Source organism: Ursus americanus, chromosome 16 (genome assembly GCF_024610735.1).
Source record: "Ursus americanus isolate L20-20 chromosome 16, mUrsAme1.1.p, whole genome shotgun sequence".
Lineage (NCBI taxonomy): Eukaryota > Metazoa > Chordata > Mammalia > Carnivora > Ursidae > Ursus > Ursus americanus.
In genome coordinates this window covers 17,625,202-17,645,181 of record NC_142142.1, presented here as the reverse complement: position 1 = coordinate 17,645,181, position 19,980 = coordinate 17,625,202, and the positions used below count along the sequence as shown (strand labels likewise).

Genomic DNA, 19,980 nt, shown 5'->3' with positions numbered 1-19,980 from the left:
AGACACAGCAAGCTCAACATGTTCAAAACAAAATGCAGGGGCGCCTGGGTGGCTCAGTCGTTAAGCGTCTGCCTTCGGCTCAGGGCGTGATCCCGGCGTTCTGGGATCGAGCCCCACATCAGGCTCCTCCACTGGGAGCCTGCTTCTTCCTCTCCCACTCCCCCTGCTTGTGTTCCCTCTCTCGCTGGCTGTCTCTATCTCTGTCAAATAAATAAATAAAATCTTTAAAACAAAACAAAACAAAATACATTATCCTCTTGTCCAAACCCACTTTCTACCCTGCGTTCCCATTCTAATGATATCATCACTTCCCTGATCACCTTTCTCAGCTCCCATTTCCAGTCAACATTATTATAAATAGTATTTAAACTCTATTTAGTCCCTAGATGTATTTGAGAATAGCTATCGAGAACCTCCCTCTATGTCCTCTCTCAAGTCTATGCCCCGTTTCCCATAGTTCCATTCTCAGTTTTCTAATTCAGGCTTTCATCATCAACCATTTGTAATATTGCAACAGTCTCCCATCTGATTATCCTATTTTTCGTCCCTTAGTCCTTCAACTCCAACTCTTCACTCTTGCCGTAGTTATCCTAGCCCAAACACGAGTCAGATTGTGTTAAATGCCTCTGTATCCCCCCCTTCCCCACCACCACTTACTGACAAAACTTTTTAACCTGGCATTCAAGCTCCACTTCTGTTGGCACAGTGTTTTTTTCTGTCTCTCCACGATCTGTGTGAGCCATTCTAGCCTGCTCACAATCCAAGATTAAATGGGATATTTATAGTTTCCTTGCTTCCCTCACAAGTATGTGATAAGGATCAGTTAATACATGGGAAGCTTTTATTATATTTGTTTATGTCCCACCTTATTTAGTAAGAAATATGAGGTGGGAAAACAATTTCCTACTGACTGTAAAATGCTTTGGGGATGTTATTTTCAAGCCATGGAAATCATCAAATTCTGAATTACAGGGACCCTAGAGACGGTGGAGCCTAGAACATTCCACTTCCCTCAGCAGCTCAGTGGCTGGCCTGAGTAAGTTAGTGACAGAGTGAGCAACTGATCGCAAATTTCCACCTCACTACATCACATCACTTTAGGAAAATGAAAATAGATTTCTTCCCTCCTGAGAAAAGTTGGAGCCTTCTACATCATTTAATTCATCTGCTCTTATTATCCCTAGTCTCTCTGAATAAAGTAGAAATAGTTTAGATTCTGCCCCAATTTCTTCCCTGCAGCCCCCTGCCACATACCAACTAGACCCCCACCTATGAAACAATGTGCTTGAAACAGTCCCCTGTGTTCTGTACAGACTAGTTTTAATTGAAATCTGGTGCCAATTATCTCCCCCTTTCCCACTGGGTCACTCGTTTGCACTTTTTCACGACAATTCAGTTAAATTTGTAGTTTTTAACTACTCTTATTCCAGGACAGTCTCACACTAAATCTATTCTTTGATTTCATCATTGCCAATAAAAGCCATTTTACAATCCTGGTTCGTAGATAATAGATATGCTCTAATAGGCATAGCAACCTTGGTGGCCTACTCAGTGGGTGAAGTGTTACGTTAAGTACTTTATTATGTTCTCTAATCATCCTGACAACCAGCCAGCAAAATATAAGCATTAATATCTTTGTTGCGTATGGAGAAACTAAAGCTCAAAGGGGTTAGGTAACTTCCCCAAGGTCCTGGAGTTACGAAGGGGCAGGACCAAGATTTGAATCCTGGCCCTCCAACTCTAAACCAGTGTTCTTCCCGTGACAGTTTTCATAGCAGGCAAATGACCTGAGCTGGGGTGGAAAACCAAAGCAACCACAACGAGTGATGCTACCCTATGAGAAGCATTTCCAAAGGGATCCGTTCATCACCAGAGTCTCTTACCAGGGCTGGCAACAGCACCTTCCTCTTGCATTTTCTCTAGCTGTAAGCTCTCCTAGGGTACAGGAGTGATGGTAACATAATATTTCTCAATTCTCAGCTGAGAAATGGTTCCCCATTGCATCAAAATAAACTCCAAATTTGCTAATATGGCTTTTCATGTCCTGCACTGCCTGGTCTTTGAAAAGCATTAATATGTCATAGTTAGGAACGCTTAGGAATTTGACTATCAAGCTTTATTAACAATTTCAAGGATAAGAATGATCATGAGGCACAAGCAAAGCAAAGAGAGATTCAGATTGCCTGAGTTTAAGTCCTGGTTTTGCCATTTATTACTAGTAGACCCTTGGGCAATCTATTTAATGACTGTGCCTCAATCTCCTCCTCTGTAAAATGGACATTATTATGTGTTCTTACTTCGTAGAACTATTACAAGGGTTAAGGAAATTGATAACAGGCAATAATTAGAACAGTGCTTGCCACAGAGTAACTGCTCTGTGCTTGTCAGCTATCACCACCACCACTACCGTCCTCATCGTCATCGTCACCTTCATTTCCCCCCGTCATCTCTCACGTCTTTCCCACTCTCCTTTCTCCCCTCCCTGCCATTTGCCGACAACTACTTTCTTTTCTTCAGATGTATCAAGCCCTGTCCTACCTGCAGACTTTCACATGTCCCTCCCTCTCTGCTTGGAATACTCGTGCTACTCCTCTACCACAGCTCTCCATGAGCATTCCCATCCATCCTTACCTGGATAACTCATTCATATGTTGTTTCTGATCTCACTTTCTCCAGAAAGCCTTCTCATACCTCCTCCTACCTTCAGTAGGGGCCCTTCCTTCCCTCCCAGAACTTTCTGACCTTTTCCTGTCTTAGTGTTTACCACCTGCTGCTTAATTGTGTGTTCAGCTGTCAGTGTCCTCTGTCGAGCAGTGAATTGCTTAATAATAGCTGCATGTCACTCAAGTTCACTTCCTCTCTTGAATTGGAAGAGGAAATGACTAAAATGGTTAGTTTTTAAAAACCAAATTTGTCAGCTCTGCTGTAGATGCAGCTTTTAGCTGTAGATGGGTACACATTCAAGGCTAATAGCCATAAGTAAGCATCCCTGTTGCCATACTTCACCTCACATGCATTCAACTGAGTCTCTGATCAGGTATTAAATAATACCAAGATTCTAGAAATAACACTCACAAGAGCCATCCCAAAATGGAATGGAAAGACTAGGGGAGGAAAGAGTTCCCTGTCACTAGAAGTATGTAAGCAGAGGCAAGTGATCACTTGATAAGAATGATGTGGAGAGATGAGGAAGGAAGTGAGGTCATTTAACTTAGAAATGAGAAAATTGTCTTCAAATGTTAGAGAATCATATAAAAGAAGAAAAAATAAGAAAGAAGAAATGCTCTGTGAGCCCTCAGAAGGAGGAGTTAGAACCAAGAGGTAGAAAGTACCAGGAAGATAATTTAGATTCAACACAAAGAACTTTTTTCTTTTTTTAATCATGAGAGCTGACCCCAAGGGAAATGGATTTCTCTGAAAGACAGTGAGTTCATCAGAGTAAAGCCAGTGCCACATCAAGCTTAGATAATCATTTGCCTGGAATAACATAACCTGAATATATTTTCCACCCATTCACTTGCTTCTTCATTCACTTACCTCTTTAGTGATCACGTACCTACTATTTGCCAGGCACTATGCTAGGGACACAAGTGCCAGCAAGATGAGCTCCCGCCTTCAGGAGTTCACAAGTAAGCACATTCCATAGTGCTTTGACTGAATCTTTGGGAGAAGTTTTCCAGGTGAAAAACGGATGAAAAATTATGTTCTAGCTAGGGAAAATAGCATGTGCAAAGATGCAGAAATGCCTAAATTAGAGAAATAAAAAGGTCAACATGATGGCAGACAAGGATATAAGAATATGTAAGGTGGCTGAATCATACATGCATACATGCATACAAATGGGCTCTCCCCAATTCTGATATTTTCTGATTTTGATATCATCCATTTTTTTTAGATTTTATTTATTTATTTGAGAGAGAAAGGGAGAAAGTACGAGCAAGGGAGCAGGGGGAGGAGCAGAGGGAGAAGCAGGTTCTCCGCTGAGCAGGGAGCCCAGTGAGAGGCTCCATCCCAGGACCCCAGGATCATGAACACAGCCGAAAGCAGATGCTTAACCGACTGAGCCACCCAGGCACCCCTTGATATCATCCTTTCTATAATACTAAAAAATAAATAAATATTACTGGAAAACATAGTGTCGTTTACTCAGATAACCCCTGGAGCTCCAAGGCAGGGGCCCTCATGGTTGAAGTAGCCAACATAATACTCATCTTTTAAAAACAAACAGGAAAAGGGTTGACTCTGGACATGACATACTATTCACCTTCACATTAGCATCTGAATAAAACCTACAACTACTTGAATCAACTAGAAGTGCTTACATTTCTATTGATTACCAACCTGGTTGTGAAAAACATGTCATAACAAACAGAATTTAGTTTTTTTCTATGATCCAGTGACCGTTGTATACATAAACAGCACTAGATGGCATTTTTCTAGCCTGCCCAAAGCCTTTTGCTTCAGCCTGGCATGATCAAATCATTATAAACTGGGTCATGATGTTTAAACCAGGTTGCTTGGGGCCATCGTAGAGCTGACCAGGGTGCCACACCCAACTCTGTTCTGTCCATCTCAGTGAGCTTGAAAGGCAAGCTTCAGAACTGGAATGCTATAAGCATAGCCCCTCAGAATTGACTAGAATATTAAAGGAAGAGCAGTAGGAATTAGAATGAAGAGCTCAGGAGTTTTCATTAGACTGTTTTAAATCCTTAACGTCTTCCAACTGTTTAACCTTGAACAGGTTAGTGATTCTCTCTGAGCTCAGTTTTCCTTTTTGTAAAGTCAGAAAAATAATCCCAGCCTCCTAAAGATTATGAAATAATGTATAAATATCTAAGTATAATAATATAATAAGTATATAAGTATAATAATTCCCTGCTATATAATATATATAATAAGTATATGAGCATGCTTGAGGCTCAATGAATGTTAACTGGTTATACTTGTCAAACTCAAGAACAGTGACATCCAATCTCCCAGTTCAAAGTAGAAAAACAGAAATGATAAATATAAGAGGCTCTATCACACTTGGTATTTTATTTTAATTTTTTAAAGATTTTATTTATTTGAGAGAGAGAGAGCACACAAGCAGGGGCAGAGGGAGAGGGAGAAGCAGCTTCCCCACTGCGCAAGGAGCCCAAAGTGGGGCTCAATCCCAGGACCCTGGGATCATGACCAAGCCTAAGGCAGATGCTTAACCAACTGAGCCACCCAGGTGCCCCACACTTGGGGCACTTTATTTTAAAATGTCATATCAGAGGCACCTGGGTGGCACAGTTAAGTGTCCAACTCTTGGTTTCAGCTCAGGTCGTGATCTCAGGATCGTGGGACTGAGCCCCACGTCAGGTTCCATGCTCAGCCTGGAGTCTGCTTACGACTCTCTCTCCCTCTCTGGGGTGTCTGGGTGGCTCAGTCAGTTAGGCATTTAACTCTTGGTTTCTGCTCAGGTCCTGATTTCAGAGTCATGGGATTAGGCCCCCCATCAGGCTCTGTGCTCAGGGGACTCTGCTTGAGAGTCTCTCTCTCCCTCTCCCTCTGCCCCTCCCTCCACTCATGCTCTCTCTCTCTCTCGAATAAATAAATCTTTTAAAAAATTATTTTTTAAAAAATAAAATGTCCTATCAATGATGTAAACTGGTTTTGAATGCATCTAAAAATGTTATGTGAGGAAAGATTACTGATAAAAACTCAAAACCTCAGGGAGGGAAATTAAGAGTCAAAGTGACCTTGAAAAATACAACTGGAAGAGAACATGTTTCCTGGAGGAAAATCAACAGCTACCTGGGCAGTGTGGTATTCTTCAGGATAATAGCCAGATTTGGTTATTACTGGCCCGGTAGAAAATGAACACACACCCATAATGGGGCACATCTGCTACAGTGGGAAGAAGCCTGGGCTAGATGAGAGAAGCCTGGGGCTGGTCCAACCCTATGCCTACTCCGGTATGACTTTGGGCATGTCCCTTCTCCTATGGGAATGACTTTAATGTTCTAATGTATAAGTGCTGGATGAACAAGTTTCTAAGGCATTTAGTACTTCATAGCAGTCCCCTCAGGTCGTGATCTCACAGTCGTGGGATCGAGTCCCGCATTGGGCTTCACGCTCAGTGAGGAGTCAGCTTGGGACTCTCTCTCCCTGTCCCTCAGTCCCTCCTCCCCAGACACTCTCTCTTTCTCTCTCTCAAAAATAAATAAATATTTCTTAAAAACTATACAAATAGAAAATATGTGAAATAAGGAAACTGCCATTTTATGCAAAAAGAAATGTAAATAACCAGCAAACATAAAAAAGATGCTTAACTGCATAATTGTAGAAAGGCAAAATTTAAAAATAAAATTATCTATGTATCAGAATGGCAAAGGTCAAATATTGAAGTATATGCAGTTTCTACAAGACTGTGAGGAAAGTCAGTCATATTTTATTTATAGGGGTATGAATTTTTAGAGATAACTTGGCAATAGCAACAAAATTTAACACTCATACCCTTTATTCAGCAACTTGTTGTTATGTGTTATTTATTGTAGCTTTGTTTATAATAGCAAAATACTGAAACAACCTAAGGGTCCATCAACCCTGCACTGGTAAAATAAATTTATATTGAATAACAGAACACTTCACAGCTATCAAAATGGATGAGACAATGTATAGGAATATGTGAATGAAGAAAGTTCTTAAGATATATTAGTAAGTGGGGGCACCTGGATGGCACAGTGGTTAAGCGTCTGCCTTCGGCTCAGGGCGTGATCCCGGCATTATGGGATCGAGCCCCACGTCAGGCTCCTCCGCTGTGAGCCTGCTTCTTCCTCTCCCACTCCCCCTGCTTGTGTTCCCTCTCTCACTGGCTGTCTCTCTCCCTGTCGAATAAATAAATAAAATCTTTTAAAAAAAAAGATATATTAGTAAGTGGAAAGAATAAAGGTATAAAACTATGTGTAAAATATCTTATTTGTATAAAATTTTAAAATTGTAACTTGATAAACCTACTTATATTCATAAAAATAATCGGTAGTATGTGCAAAAAGCCATCAAAATGCTTATCCTTAAGTAATAAGAGTTGGGGGGACCATTTTATTTTTACGCCTTTCATATTTTGCTTTAATTTTCATATATGTACATTATGTACATGTTATTTTTTTTATATCAATACATTATTTGGGCAAAAAGATTCTGGCCTTTTTCTTTTTGCTTTCTCCTTTATTAGTTTGTTTGCTTAGTGAATAAATAATCATGTTAAAAACACACAAGAGAAAATTAAAAGAAACAAATAATGCCTGTGACTTAGAAAGTATCTTTCCAAGGAATTTACCCTTCAGAAACACCTTCCTAAGTGTTCATAGTAGCAAAAATCTGGACACAACCTTATAATTTAAAATGCTGGGGATCCTTTTGAAAAAAATGCTGGTCCATCCATATTGTGGATTACTAGACTCTTGTTAAAAAGATAAAATGGTATGAGCTGATATGGAAGTTGTCCAAGATATATTGTTAAATGAAAAGCAAAACAGAAATAGGTTATAGAATTATACATATATGATCTGATCCTACTCACTTAACTAAAAATGTGATGATATATTAAAATATATAAAGAAACAGAAAATTGTGTGCGTGCACACACATACAGTAGATTTCTAAAAAGTATGCACAGAAAACTGCTAACATTGGTTAACTCTGGGAGTGAAGATGGTGAGATTTTTTTACTTTTCCTTAGGTACCTTTATGAAACATTAGAATTCATTGACCATGATCATATATTATTTTTTTAACAAGAAGTTAACCCTAATGTTTGACAAGAGATTATTTGACCCACAAGGTTTGTGCATTCAGCTTCCTGTAGGCAAGAGCCCACATCTTATTACTTTTCTTGTCTCTTCCGGCTGTCTGAGTCATATTCTGACTCATCCGTACCTAGACAGTCTCTGAAATGACTGCCATCTACTAACAAGGAAATCCGAATTCCATATTTCAAAGGGGCTTTGGACCCAAAGAGTCTCACAATTGCTTCCTTCCAAGGCGGAAGAGGATTGAGTCTCAGGAGGTGAAAGGAGAGTGGCTTAGCTGGTGAGTCTCACAGTCAGGCCACACCCAGCTCACTGGACTTCTCCATGTTACCATGTCCTCCATGCTCTCAGTAAGGAGCTCACCAAAATAGAAAGCCAGGGAAGAGGCATGGACAATTATAAAAGTGGAAAGGAGACTTTCACAAAGCTATTATGAGAGGACTAGGATGCGGAACTAAAGATTATAGATACTCCAGGCCTGACAGGGAGACAGAAGCAACTCACCATCCACCACCCAGTATCATTGTCGAAGAGGATAGATGAGAGACAAAGTAAGATTTTGTATTTTACATGCAACTGGTAAGGGTTTTTTTTTTTATTATTATTATTTGTCATGGATGGTAGCCAACTTCTCTGTAAATAAAAGGAAGCAGAATTGGGGCATCAACTGCAAAAAACCAGCTCTATGTAGGTTAGAAAACTAGACTTACTGTGTGTTCAGTGGAAGCAGAGAAGCTTCTTAGGGGCCTGCCTGGTTCACCTTTGTCCTCCACCCAGAGTCCCTCTCCTGGGGCACAAACAGAGCCCTGACGTTGGAAAGCACTCAGTAATTATATTATGTTGACTTAGACTGAATTGATTTGAGAAAGATTTTAGCTTTTACTTCTCATTAAATTTGACTTCAGAATGATTTTTCCCTCTCGGCAGAGTTTTGTGCTTGTTTTTTAGATGTTCTGTTTCTCTTTTGGCATTGACCCCAAAATGGGAGTTAACAACAGCAACATAGACTCCAGGCATTCTTTATTTCATTTTGTCAGAATTCATTCTGGAGTTGTACATGAGAAATGGGGCAGTCAAGTTTATTTTGGAACAAGGCTCAGGGCTGTCTAACCAAGCTCGGGATGACAGGACCAGGCATATGACCAAAAAGAGGGATTTGGCAGGTAGCCAGCCCCATTTCATACAGTCTACCCAGAACCTCATCTGAATATATTAATCTGTCAGCACATACTCGTCTATGTACATTACATGTGTCTCTCCCTATTATCCTGTTTTTCCTCTAATTTTGAAGGCTCATATCCACCCCAGAAATCTAGGAAACTCACAGAGGCATATTAAATGCACACACTAAAATTCTTGTAGACATGCATAGACAAAGTTTCAACCCAGACATGCCATAAACGCCACAAAATGAAATTTCATGTCTCTGCTAACTAAAAGTGGTCAAGAGCCTGAAACTTGCTAAGTAACGCTCAAATGCCTTGGTAGGACAGGAGAGGTTTTGAGGCAGGTGACATCATCTTAGCTTCTCAGTGGAGAAACATTTTTCTTCTATCAGAGTAATCTGCCTTATGAAATACTAAAATTCTCTGGTTTCCTTTTCCAGGTGAATGGCATTGACCTCCGTGGAGCATCTCATGAACAGGCTGCGGCTGCGTTGAAGGGGGCGGGACAGACGGTGACCATCATAGCACAATACCAACCTGAAGGTCAGTGAGAACCCAAACTCATAATGTTCCCGTTTGTTTCCTTGTGAATACGTACCCACATTTCTGATCACCTGTATTAGCCAGTCTCCACCAACAAGGTTTTTTTTAAACTTAGCTATCCTGAAAAATGGGAGCTCCACATCCAAAGAGCATGAGGCTTTGTTACTCATAATCTTCCAAAGAAAACATCAGTTAGAAATTCCTATTTGAAATACGAATTCAAAAAAAAAAACAAACAAACAAAAACAAAAAAACCTAGCATCTGCTTTATTATTTATGTTCTTATCTGGTACAGGCTTTTGGTCAGCAATGGATACTATAAAAAGAATTAAGGTGGACTAAGAATCAAATTGACATGAGACAGATGAACAGAAGAAAATCAAATTTAATGGCAAACGTTTGGGGAATCCTCATAGATAGGCAAAATAAGGTGTATATGTCATCCTGAGCTAAAAACTGGGCAGGGGTCTGAGACTTCAGAGGAAAGGAGTCCACTTCACAGGGGCCATAAGAAGAACAGATATTAGATATTTGCCCTGCCATATAGATGGGTCACTTGGATAAAATTGATCTCTGCGAAAAACCCTTGTTCTGGGAAAGACCCCCAACTGAGATTCTTCTGTGTATTTATGGGAGGGGCAGAAGTTTCTCTTGAGCCTGCAGGGTCTGAGTTGCCTTCAGGTCAAAATCCGCAGGCCAAAGTGGCACATTTGGTGAGGGAGGCTGGTTGGCCTGAATCCCTTCAGAAGCAAGAAGAGAGAGAAACAGACCATGAGCAGTGGACCATATTCTCTCTTTGTGGCATGAACTCTTACTAACACTAACACGGTTTTTAGTTGTCCTTGATGTGGGTTTTTGTTTGTTTTGTTTTGCTTTTTCTGCTATAGTATCACTTGTTCGTAATACACTACTGTAAACCCTGAAACTTGGTGAGATGTCATAAATAGGATTAGCCGACTGAGACTTGAGATACCCTAAATTTCATTAGCCATACCCTGCGCTTTGGTTTGTTTCTGCATCTGTTTCTAGGATCAGAATGACGCTCAGGGAGACAACTGGGATGTTACCTCCTGTGTGGTTGATTTGTATGTAGATTACTCCTTTTGTTAATGAAATGCAGTTAAGCACCCATAGTGGGCTAGACTTTTTACAAAAAAGCAGAGGGGTGTGGTTTCTGTCTTTAAGAAATGTAGTTGATTACCCTTGGTCCACATGGCTAGCAGACAGGACTATTAAATAGATAAACATGAAAAGTACAAGATGCCCTTAAGGGAGAGCCTTTTTGTGTGGGGGTATAAAGATCTTCTTTGACCTATTAAAATGATTCTTTCTCAATGTCAGTTGGTCTGTTCTTTGGAAGACTGAGGTTTGTTTCTTGCCTGTGATGTCTTAGATTTTACCATAATGGTGGCCAACCACATATTTCACGTTAAAATAAAACATTCTGCCATGTGTGTTTTGGAATGTTACATTTATTTTGCTTGACTTTAGAATTTGCAATTAAGTTATAAAAAAAATTGTATTAAATGCTTTCTCCTATTGGCCTCGCCCAGATATGGCCATAGAGCGGGAAAGGGGATTTGTGGTTGTAAAAGATGGATGATGACAGCACCATGAGAAAATGTTCATCCAGTTTTGAAAGTATTTCTACTTCTTAAAAATTAGTAGACATGTCTTCTAATAGGAATAAATTGGCTCCAGAAGCATCCATTGTAAAACAGAAAATAAAAACATTTGGGTTAGCGTAATCTGAGGAGCAAATTCTACTTCGTATAGAATAAGAACTTTCCTGTGGAATTTTTCCTTTTTCTTTATGGCTGTTTTCGTTCAGTCTCAAGCTGTATGCCTTCACCATACCTACCACATGGCATAAATATCCCAGGCTGTTTTCCCATTTCTGAAAAATTTCATCTCTAACACCAATTACACCAATTAGAAGCACTTGATAGTGAAGATAGCCATTCAAATGACCTTGAACAGAATGATTTTAAACTTTAAAGGCTACAATAAAGGACAAGCATGTCATAGTTCTATCAACATAAATCTTCATCTTAAGCTTCCTTACAGCTTTTGCTTCCTTTAAGCAATATACTTAATTTGGATACTATGCTGTACTTTGTGAAGATGCCTGTTCAAAGCACGTCTTATAAATCATGTAAATAGATTTTCAAAGTGCTTCTAAAGAAATTTGTAAATAAAAACAACAAGCTTATTTCAAAATGCCAAAGTACAGATAGGATTCGCAGAACTTGCTATTTTAATAGTCTAACTGTATTCTAATTTGTCACAGCTTTAAATCAGTTGGAAATTTGGTAATGTAATATCAAGCAATCCTCTTTCCCTCTTTGTAAATTTAATGGGCAACTGAGCCGTAATTTAACTATAGTTTGAAATGGAAAACTGATTGTTGTTTAGATCATTTAGGGACACTTAAATTCTACAACACTTTTAGGAAATAATGAACAATTTACCTTTAAGATAACAAGTGAAAAGAAGAATATGCCATGAGAGTCCATTAGGAAATTCTTACCAGATCTCCCTCATTTGCACCAGTACTGTGAGGTATCCATGCTAAAACAAATTTTATTGACTTCTCTTTTCATATGGTCAGGAACCAGGCTCCCAGCAAATAAGATTTTCAGTTACATTCAAATGCTTTTATCAGGAATATACTAGATTCCTTCCTATTACTAGATGTTCAGAAAATTTGGCTCCTACCCCCATCCCAAGTCTTTGTCTTTAAGGAATGTTTTTTTTAATCTTACTGAGGAGAAAGGACTTAGACACATTTAACAGAGATCATTTTCTGATGACGTAGACCAAAATTGTATAATAATGACACCGTCTCTGAGAATTACGGGATGTCAGAGAAGGGATAAAGCTGCAGGAGTCAAAACAGTACAAGAGTACTTCATGGAAATGGGGAATGGAGCCAGACTTTTAAAAATGGGTTTTCTATTCTGAAAAGCAGAGAGGAATATCTTGCTAAACTAAATAAGATTTTGAACTCCATGTGTGCAGGCACAAAACCTATATTTTGTTCACTGATAAATCAATTTTTAGTGTTATACATATTATTGGTATTTCTTAAAGAGTGCTGAACTAGTGAATAACATTTACAATTCTTTAGCACTTGAGTTTCCACTTGAAAGTAATTGAAGATTGGAGGGATGATTCAGTTTTACTACTTGCATTTTTTATTTTTGCTTCAAAGCAGAAAATAAATGCTAAACAAGTGTGTATTGCAAAATATAAAACAATTTCCAACTGTGTTTTTCATAAGACTTAGCACATTTTTGGAATAGTTATAAATAACTTATAATTATCATAATGTAACAATAAATGTCTTCCTTGGCAAGTTTCACCATGCAAAGTAAGACCAAAGTTGTTATACTTACTTCTGCTTAGAAGGAGCTTGCCCCCAGTTGTCTAAATTACTCTAAGCATCATTAAATCTTATTCAGTGTCTAGTTCTAGGTAGTAGAATTAAAGCCACATTTGAAGAGTCACATGCAAACAATCTTTCTGGTGGCACGATTGTGATTCATTTATACCCTTTTTTTTTTAATCCATTTTCTATCACATGCTTACTTGGAAACTAATATGTATTATATTGATATTAGGAGTAAATAATGAAGTTATTTTATCTATTTCTTTTTTTAAAAGGGTCATGTATCTGATACTTAAAGAATAATTCTACTTAAGCAATATGGGAAGTTAATTCTTATAAACTCCAATTACTTATATTCAGTTAGTGAAGTTACGCCAACACCACTTCAAAAAAGGAACCATAATACCTTCCCTCTCCCCACACATGCATATATATATACAGTCCTTTCTTATCCCCTTCCAACCATCTTCCCCATTGCTTTCAGAATTATGGTTCTTTAGGATATGACCCCAAGGTATCTGTGCACAAACTCCATACCCTTCACAATATGGTCCCAGCAAACCATCCTCCCTCCTCACTCACACCATCATCACCCACCAGCTTCATCCTTTTTTACCCTCCCATGCCACTTGGGACTGCTTTCTGCTCCTCAACACTTGGTCCTAAGCAGTCATGTTTCTGGGCCTTTGCTCATGTGGGTTCCTCTCCCTGGAATTCCCTTTTCTCCCTTTCTCCCTTTCTATCCCTACTCATTTTGAGGGCATGAAGATGTCAATTCCATTATGAAGTCATCTTTTGTCTGCTAAGTCAGTGTTGACTGATTCTTTCTCTGAGCTCTCTAGACCTATATTCAGATAGTTTGTGTGTCCCTTAACATGATTTGCACAATTCCCCACTCAAGTAAGCTTCTAGAGGCAAGAACCCATTTATCACTCATTTTATGTCCCAAGCGAATTTGCACAATACGAATTTGACTATACTTTATTAAAGAGTTATTGAATGGATCTCCATTTGTTTTAGAAATGTAATATAATATCTTCAGTGTGCTGGCAAATAATTAATAATAAGTGTTTAAGAAATATTTGCTGAATGAATATTGAATGAATTGCCTGGGGTTCTGATATTAGATGCAGAAAATGGTAAATGAATCCCCAGATTGGACATTTGGTGTTGATGCAGTTTTTAGGTGATGCCTTTTTTTCTTACAAAGAAGTGACCCTAGTGGATAAACATCCTTTCTCCTGCACTGAGGAAAATCTACAGCTATTGTTCTGTAATATAACACAAAGAAAAGATGATTAAATTTCTAACATTTTTTTTAAGTTCCAAAACTCAACTTTAACACCACTGATGAATTTCAAAAAAGTCACTGGGGCTCCTGGGTGGCTCAATCTGTTAAGCATCCCACTCTTTGTTTCGGCTCAAGTCGTGATCTCAGGGTCATGAGATCGAGTCCTGCATTAGGCTCCATGCTCAGCATGGAATCTGCTGGAGATTCTCTCTCTGTGCCCCTCCTACTCATTCTCTCTCTCTCTCTCAAATAAATAAGTAAATCTTTTTTTTTTAAAGTCATCAATGTAACCAAATTATACATTTGTCAAAAAAGGGTCTAACAGCATTTCTCTGAATCAGACTGGAGCAAACCTTTACAGCATTTGCTGCCTTCTCGCTATGTAATAATACCTCTACTTATTGTGAGATCACTGACTGGGGTTGAAGTAAAAAACCACCAGATATTCACAATGAGAATGGAGTGAACAATATAAATTGTTGGATAAAGCACAAAATAGAGACAATTAATTGCCAAGGTATTCCTATGACAACCACCAATATCCTCTTGTTTTAATCTGACTACCCGGGGCATTGTTTTGGACACTGCAAAGCCTTCAGAAGGGCCTGCAAGCAGGGAAGAGGAGTTCAGTGGGGGTCCCCATCAGCAGGCAGGGACCTGGGTAGACCATGGAGGGGTCTGATCTTGTCCACCTTTTTTTTTTTTTTAAGAAAGCTTCTATTCAAATTCTAGTTAGTTAACATACAGTGTGTTATTATTTTCTGGCATACAGTATAGTGACTCAGTACTTCCATACAACATCCAGTGATCCACCTTTAATTTTTTAACAGACTACTTGAGTTCCTGAAAGAAAAGCCCAAAGGACAGAATTAAGTATTTCCTGGAGACTTATAAATGTGGTCTGGTTTATGGAACTGTGGCAGAGCGGCCATGTGGTTTGTTTACACATGTATTCGGTTAATGGATATTTTTACTGAACACTTATTATGCCCCACTCAATGTTCTTAGGAAATGATAAAGCAGTGAACCAAAGGCCCTCTCAAATAAATATTAAATTTACTAGATGATGATCAGTAATATAAATAAACAGGAAGAAAGGTAAAAGTGATAGTAACAGAGAAATATATGGTGAGTCTAGAAGGCCTAGCTAATAAGTTCATATTTCAGCAGAGATCTCAAAGAAATCAGGGAGTAAGCATGCAGGAAGCTGGGAGAAGAAAAGAATTATTCGAGAGTCTTAGTCTACCAAGTGTGGTCTATGAACCAGTAGCATAGATCTCAATTGAGAGCCAGTAGGAATGCACAGTCTCAAGCCCCAACTCTAGCCTACTAAGTCAGAATCTACATTTTATCAAGATCCATAGGTTACTTATATGTACATTAGCTTGACAAGCAGTGCACTAGAATATTTGAGGACCCTGCAGAAATCGTAATTTGTCACTCTGGGTTGGACTCCCTCTACCTGGAGTCCAGGGCAACGTCATATAAGGCGGCATCACTAGGTTTGATTTCTGGCATGTGTTACTCAATGATTGGTCATGGCTCAGTGGTTTTACTAGGGACAGGTCAGGTTGCGGGGGATCTAAGAAATTCATGTGTCACCTCTACCTAGCCTATACCTCCCCTCTAAATACAGTTTATCAAGCAAATTCATAAATCTTGCTAGACCTCCTCATCTAGTGAAACAGTGAACCTACTCAGGCTTCATTCCCTTTCATTATGGCCTCTCCTGCAAGTGAGTCGAGAAGGAGTTGAGTGAGGATGAGATAAGATTAAACTTCTACCTGATAGATGACTTTACCCACACCAAAAAAAAGTCATTAAAGCATCACTTTAAAATTTCTTTAGGGGCGCCTGGGTGGCACAGCGGTTAAGCGTCTGCCTTCGGCTCAGGGCATGATCCTGGCGTTGTGGGATCGAGCCCCACATCAGGCTCCTCCACTATGAGCCTGCTTCTTCCTCTCCCACTACCCCTGCTTGTGTTCCCTCTCTCGCTGGCTGTCTCTATCCTGTCGAATAAATAAATAAATAAATCTTTAAAAAAAATTTCTTTAAGTAACTAATTATATTTTAAAGCAGAAGTTCATTTCAGTCATCTTTTTTACTCCTTTTAAATTGTGAAGCTAATTCAGAAAGAAAGGTACTCATTCTTTTCAGAATGAAGTGAAGTTCTGATCTTTTTGAGATTTACTACTCTGAATTAAGTCACAAACTTAAACCAGAGCTGGACACCATGGTTTATTTCTCTGTAAGGTCAAAGATGTGATGAAAACTTAAAATGAATATGTAATTTACCCTCCGAAAAATACAGACACCTTCTATACCTAAAGGTTCCCAGGAATGAGAGTATCTACAACATCCAAGCAGCTTACTTATAATGCAAGCTGTATTTCTTTAAATCAATGTCTACATAAGTTTATGCATATGAATGAGCAGCTGTGACATGTTGAGATAGTTTCTCAATGCAAATAACTGCATCTTAAATGCCCAGGAAATATTCATAAAGTCCAGCTGTAGGTCTTGGTCAGAAATTGCATCAGCATCATCAGGGAACATTCAGGATGAGCTTTGGAATGGAAAGTACTGTGCAAGACTCTGGACTGGGAAGAGAAGACTGGTATTCTAATGCCAACTCTAATTCTAGCTGTGTGACCTCATGCTAGTTATTCATTTTTGTGAGTTTTCATTTTCTCACTTAGAAAAAGTTAGGATGAGTAAAATATTTTCAAAAGAACTCTCCAGTTAGCTGAATTCTAGATAAAAGACGTAACCCGTCAAGTAGTATAGAAGTATGAATTCCATTATTTGAAGATTTCGTCACTAATACTGCATCTTTGTGCTTTGCATTTTTTACATTCTCTAAGAAGAAATAAATGCACAATCTGGTTAACTTGGTGCATTCTCTGTGGTGTAACTAGAATCATTGAGAAATGGAAATTAAGAGTTAGAAGAATCCTTAAAGATCACCTTATCCAGCTTCGCAGATGGGGAACTGAAGCTCAGTCCACAACCACATAGGAAAGCAGTTCGTTATCTAAACATTTGCTACTGAGGTCGAGGCTAGCTAAACAGCTAGTAAATTCCTTAATTCTTTGAATTTACTGTAGTAGCTCATGATGGCTGATGGCTTAAATAGCCCAAGGAATCTAATCCAATTAGATTTTTATGATCAAAAGGGGGGTTGAAAAATTCTTATGGAGCCTCGGGGCTTTCTCATGCACATAATTTCACTTTCATTTCTAGCTTATTACTCTTGTTAATTGTTTTTATTCCTATATCACAATTGAATGATATATATGAGAGATTTGAAAGTGTAAGCAATTACTATTAATTAAAAAAATAACCACCAACCTGGGAATATTGATAGTTCAAGAAACAGTTCAACTATATTATGCTTTCCCTCTTCCCTCTCCTAACTTCTTCATGTGGCATCCTTCATCCATCTTTCCATCTATCCATCCATCATCAGTTCATCCTTCGTGAACTGAAATTTGGATTTCTCCAAATATGTTGCATTAAATCTGGTTTAACTACTTTGATTGGCATATTCTAATTTTTACCAAAACGTTAAGAAGGAAACTTACATAAGACTTTATATGACTCTAGAATTTTTATTGCTTAGCCATATCTTTCTCCACAAATCTCTCTCATATGCATACAGGCTCCATCAACAGGTACTGCCTCCTCCTAACTAGAAATCTCCCAGGATGTCCCTTCACTTAATGTATCTTGTTCCTAGCCTTCTCCCAGTTGTTTTTTTTAACTCCCCAACCTCCACCACAGCGTATGACAGAAGAGATGATTCCCGCAGACAGAGGCTGCAGATTCATGGGACATTCTCTCCGGATACTTCAGTGATTAATGATGCTGCTTATACCCCAGTTTGGACCTAGAGTAATGTAATGGGGACAAAGTGAGATATCACTTCCTGACTCAAAAAATTCTCTTGACTTAATTATCTATCCTGGGAATACAATATCTCAAACTCTTATCAGGGGGGCTAAAAATATTTACAAAGCTGATATAGGTCCTTTCCCTTCCTGTTATGCCATCTCTGCCCAGCCTCATAACAACTTTCATTCCATAATTAAACATATTGATCTTTGGGTGTCTCATCTTGTGATTCTATGATATTTTGAAGGACCCTTGGCATCCAATGACATAAAGCACTCACTAGCTAATACTGAAAGAAGGCTAAATAAATCTTTGTGCTAGAGACATTTTGACAACCAAAAAGATCTCTTAGATCCATCCCTTGCCTTAGCCATGCCCAGATCAAATACATGGAAATAAAGGGTCCTAATCATATTCTTGACTATAAAAGTATTACCGACTGAACCCAGATCCTCCACAGATAAGGAATTTCAGGACATTATAAACTACTTTTAAAGAATGTTCCACAGAGACAAGCAGAAGGAGAATATAAGCTAAAACAGATCTAAAATACCTACCAACTTTACTCCATATTCTCAGTGCCGAGTGTAATTCACCTCCACATTTGTTTGAAAATTCCAGTATTTAAGCCAACCATCAAATTTAATAATGAGTAATGAGGCACTTTTCTTCTCCCTTCCCTGGCTCTGCAGCTGATGCTTTTTTGACCGTGCCTGAGCCGCATCACTTTTCTCAACAGCGATGCCCTTGTTTGTTAAGTAAGGTGGTTAGAGAGATTATTTTTAAGGCTCTTTCCAGCTGACACTCTATGAAATTTAGTTACTGTGTCTTCTAATTAGAACGTGTCATCAAAGAACAATTATTGCAAGCAGATAATTTCTGAATGTTCTCATTTTATTCCTCAGATTTTAAACACATGGAAATTCTGCTTTCACCCAGTTGGTGGCAAGGTGAAAGATCTGTATCTGTGGAAATTGCTCTCTCTGTGTTTAAAAGAATTTGAACCCTCCAATAATGGTTTTAAATTTAATTCAAGTAGAAACACTTATTGCTTGTTGGGGCTTTCAAGATTAACAATTTATTGTACATTTATAGACCCCTTATAGCCTAAATCTTACCAATTTCATAAATTAAATTAAATTAAACTAAATAGTAACTACCAAGCTTGGAAATAGATTAATTGGAGGTGAAAAGGAATAATATGGAAAAAAATCAATTTCAATAAATAAAAGATTCAGAAAGTTGCAATAGTGGTGATGTCTTCAATTCTCACAATCACAAATAGTAGTAACTTTAGAATGGAAAAGCCAAGCCAAATATAAAGTATACATCTTTAATGTTCTTTATAGATTCCTAATCCAAATAGGATTCCTGGTAGACTCATTGACTAAGTCTATAAAAGACAAAAGCATCCAAATTATACTTCAGTTCAAGATAATCTTCTCTTATTCATTCAGCTTTCTCATATTCATGTTCCCACTGCTAAGGATAATTTGCTTCCTTAATAAGAGTTGCTGACACATTGGGGAAATTAAGTAACGGCAGAACAAAAATTCATTCATTCAGTCTTCATTCAGCTAATATTTATTAAATGTTTCCAGTGAGTGACACACTGCCCTGGACATTGGAGATAGAATGATGAGCAAAATAGACATGACCCTTTCCCTGATATACCTACAGTTAGCAAAGTAAAATCACACCAGTGAATCATACAAGCTCAGGTGAGTGCTCTAGACACAGACAAGAACTTAAATCTGGACTCTGAGAGTCTACATATTCAAGTATATTCTTTGCATATACCCAGACCAAACCAAACCAAAACAAAAAACTCTGACCTAGATAGAGAGTCAAGAAGGCATCCCAAGGAAATAATATTTTTTTGAATCTGAAGGGTGAGTAGGCATTAATTTGTCAAAG

General features: G+C 38.5%; 1 protein-coding gene across 8 annotated transcripts in view; it reads left to right on the top strand.

Moving 5' to 3' along the window:
- The window catches only part of DLG2 (discs large MAGUK scaffold protein 2), an 857,148-nt gene that overhangs the window by 551,337 nt on the left and 285,831 nt on the right, over nucleotides 1–19,980 (top strand). For all 8 annotated transcript variants that reach the window (XM_087868197.1, XM_087868200.1, XM_045815593.2 and 5 more), the window contains one exon: nucleotides 9,385–9,487. In XM_087868197.1, the coding sequence (XP_087724323.1) occupies nucleotides 9,385–9,487 (103 nt within the window). The remainder of the gene's footprint in view (nucleotides 1–9,384; nucleotides 9,488–19,980) is intronic.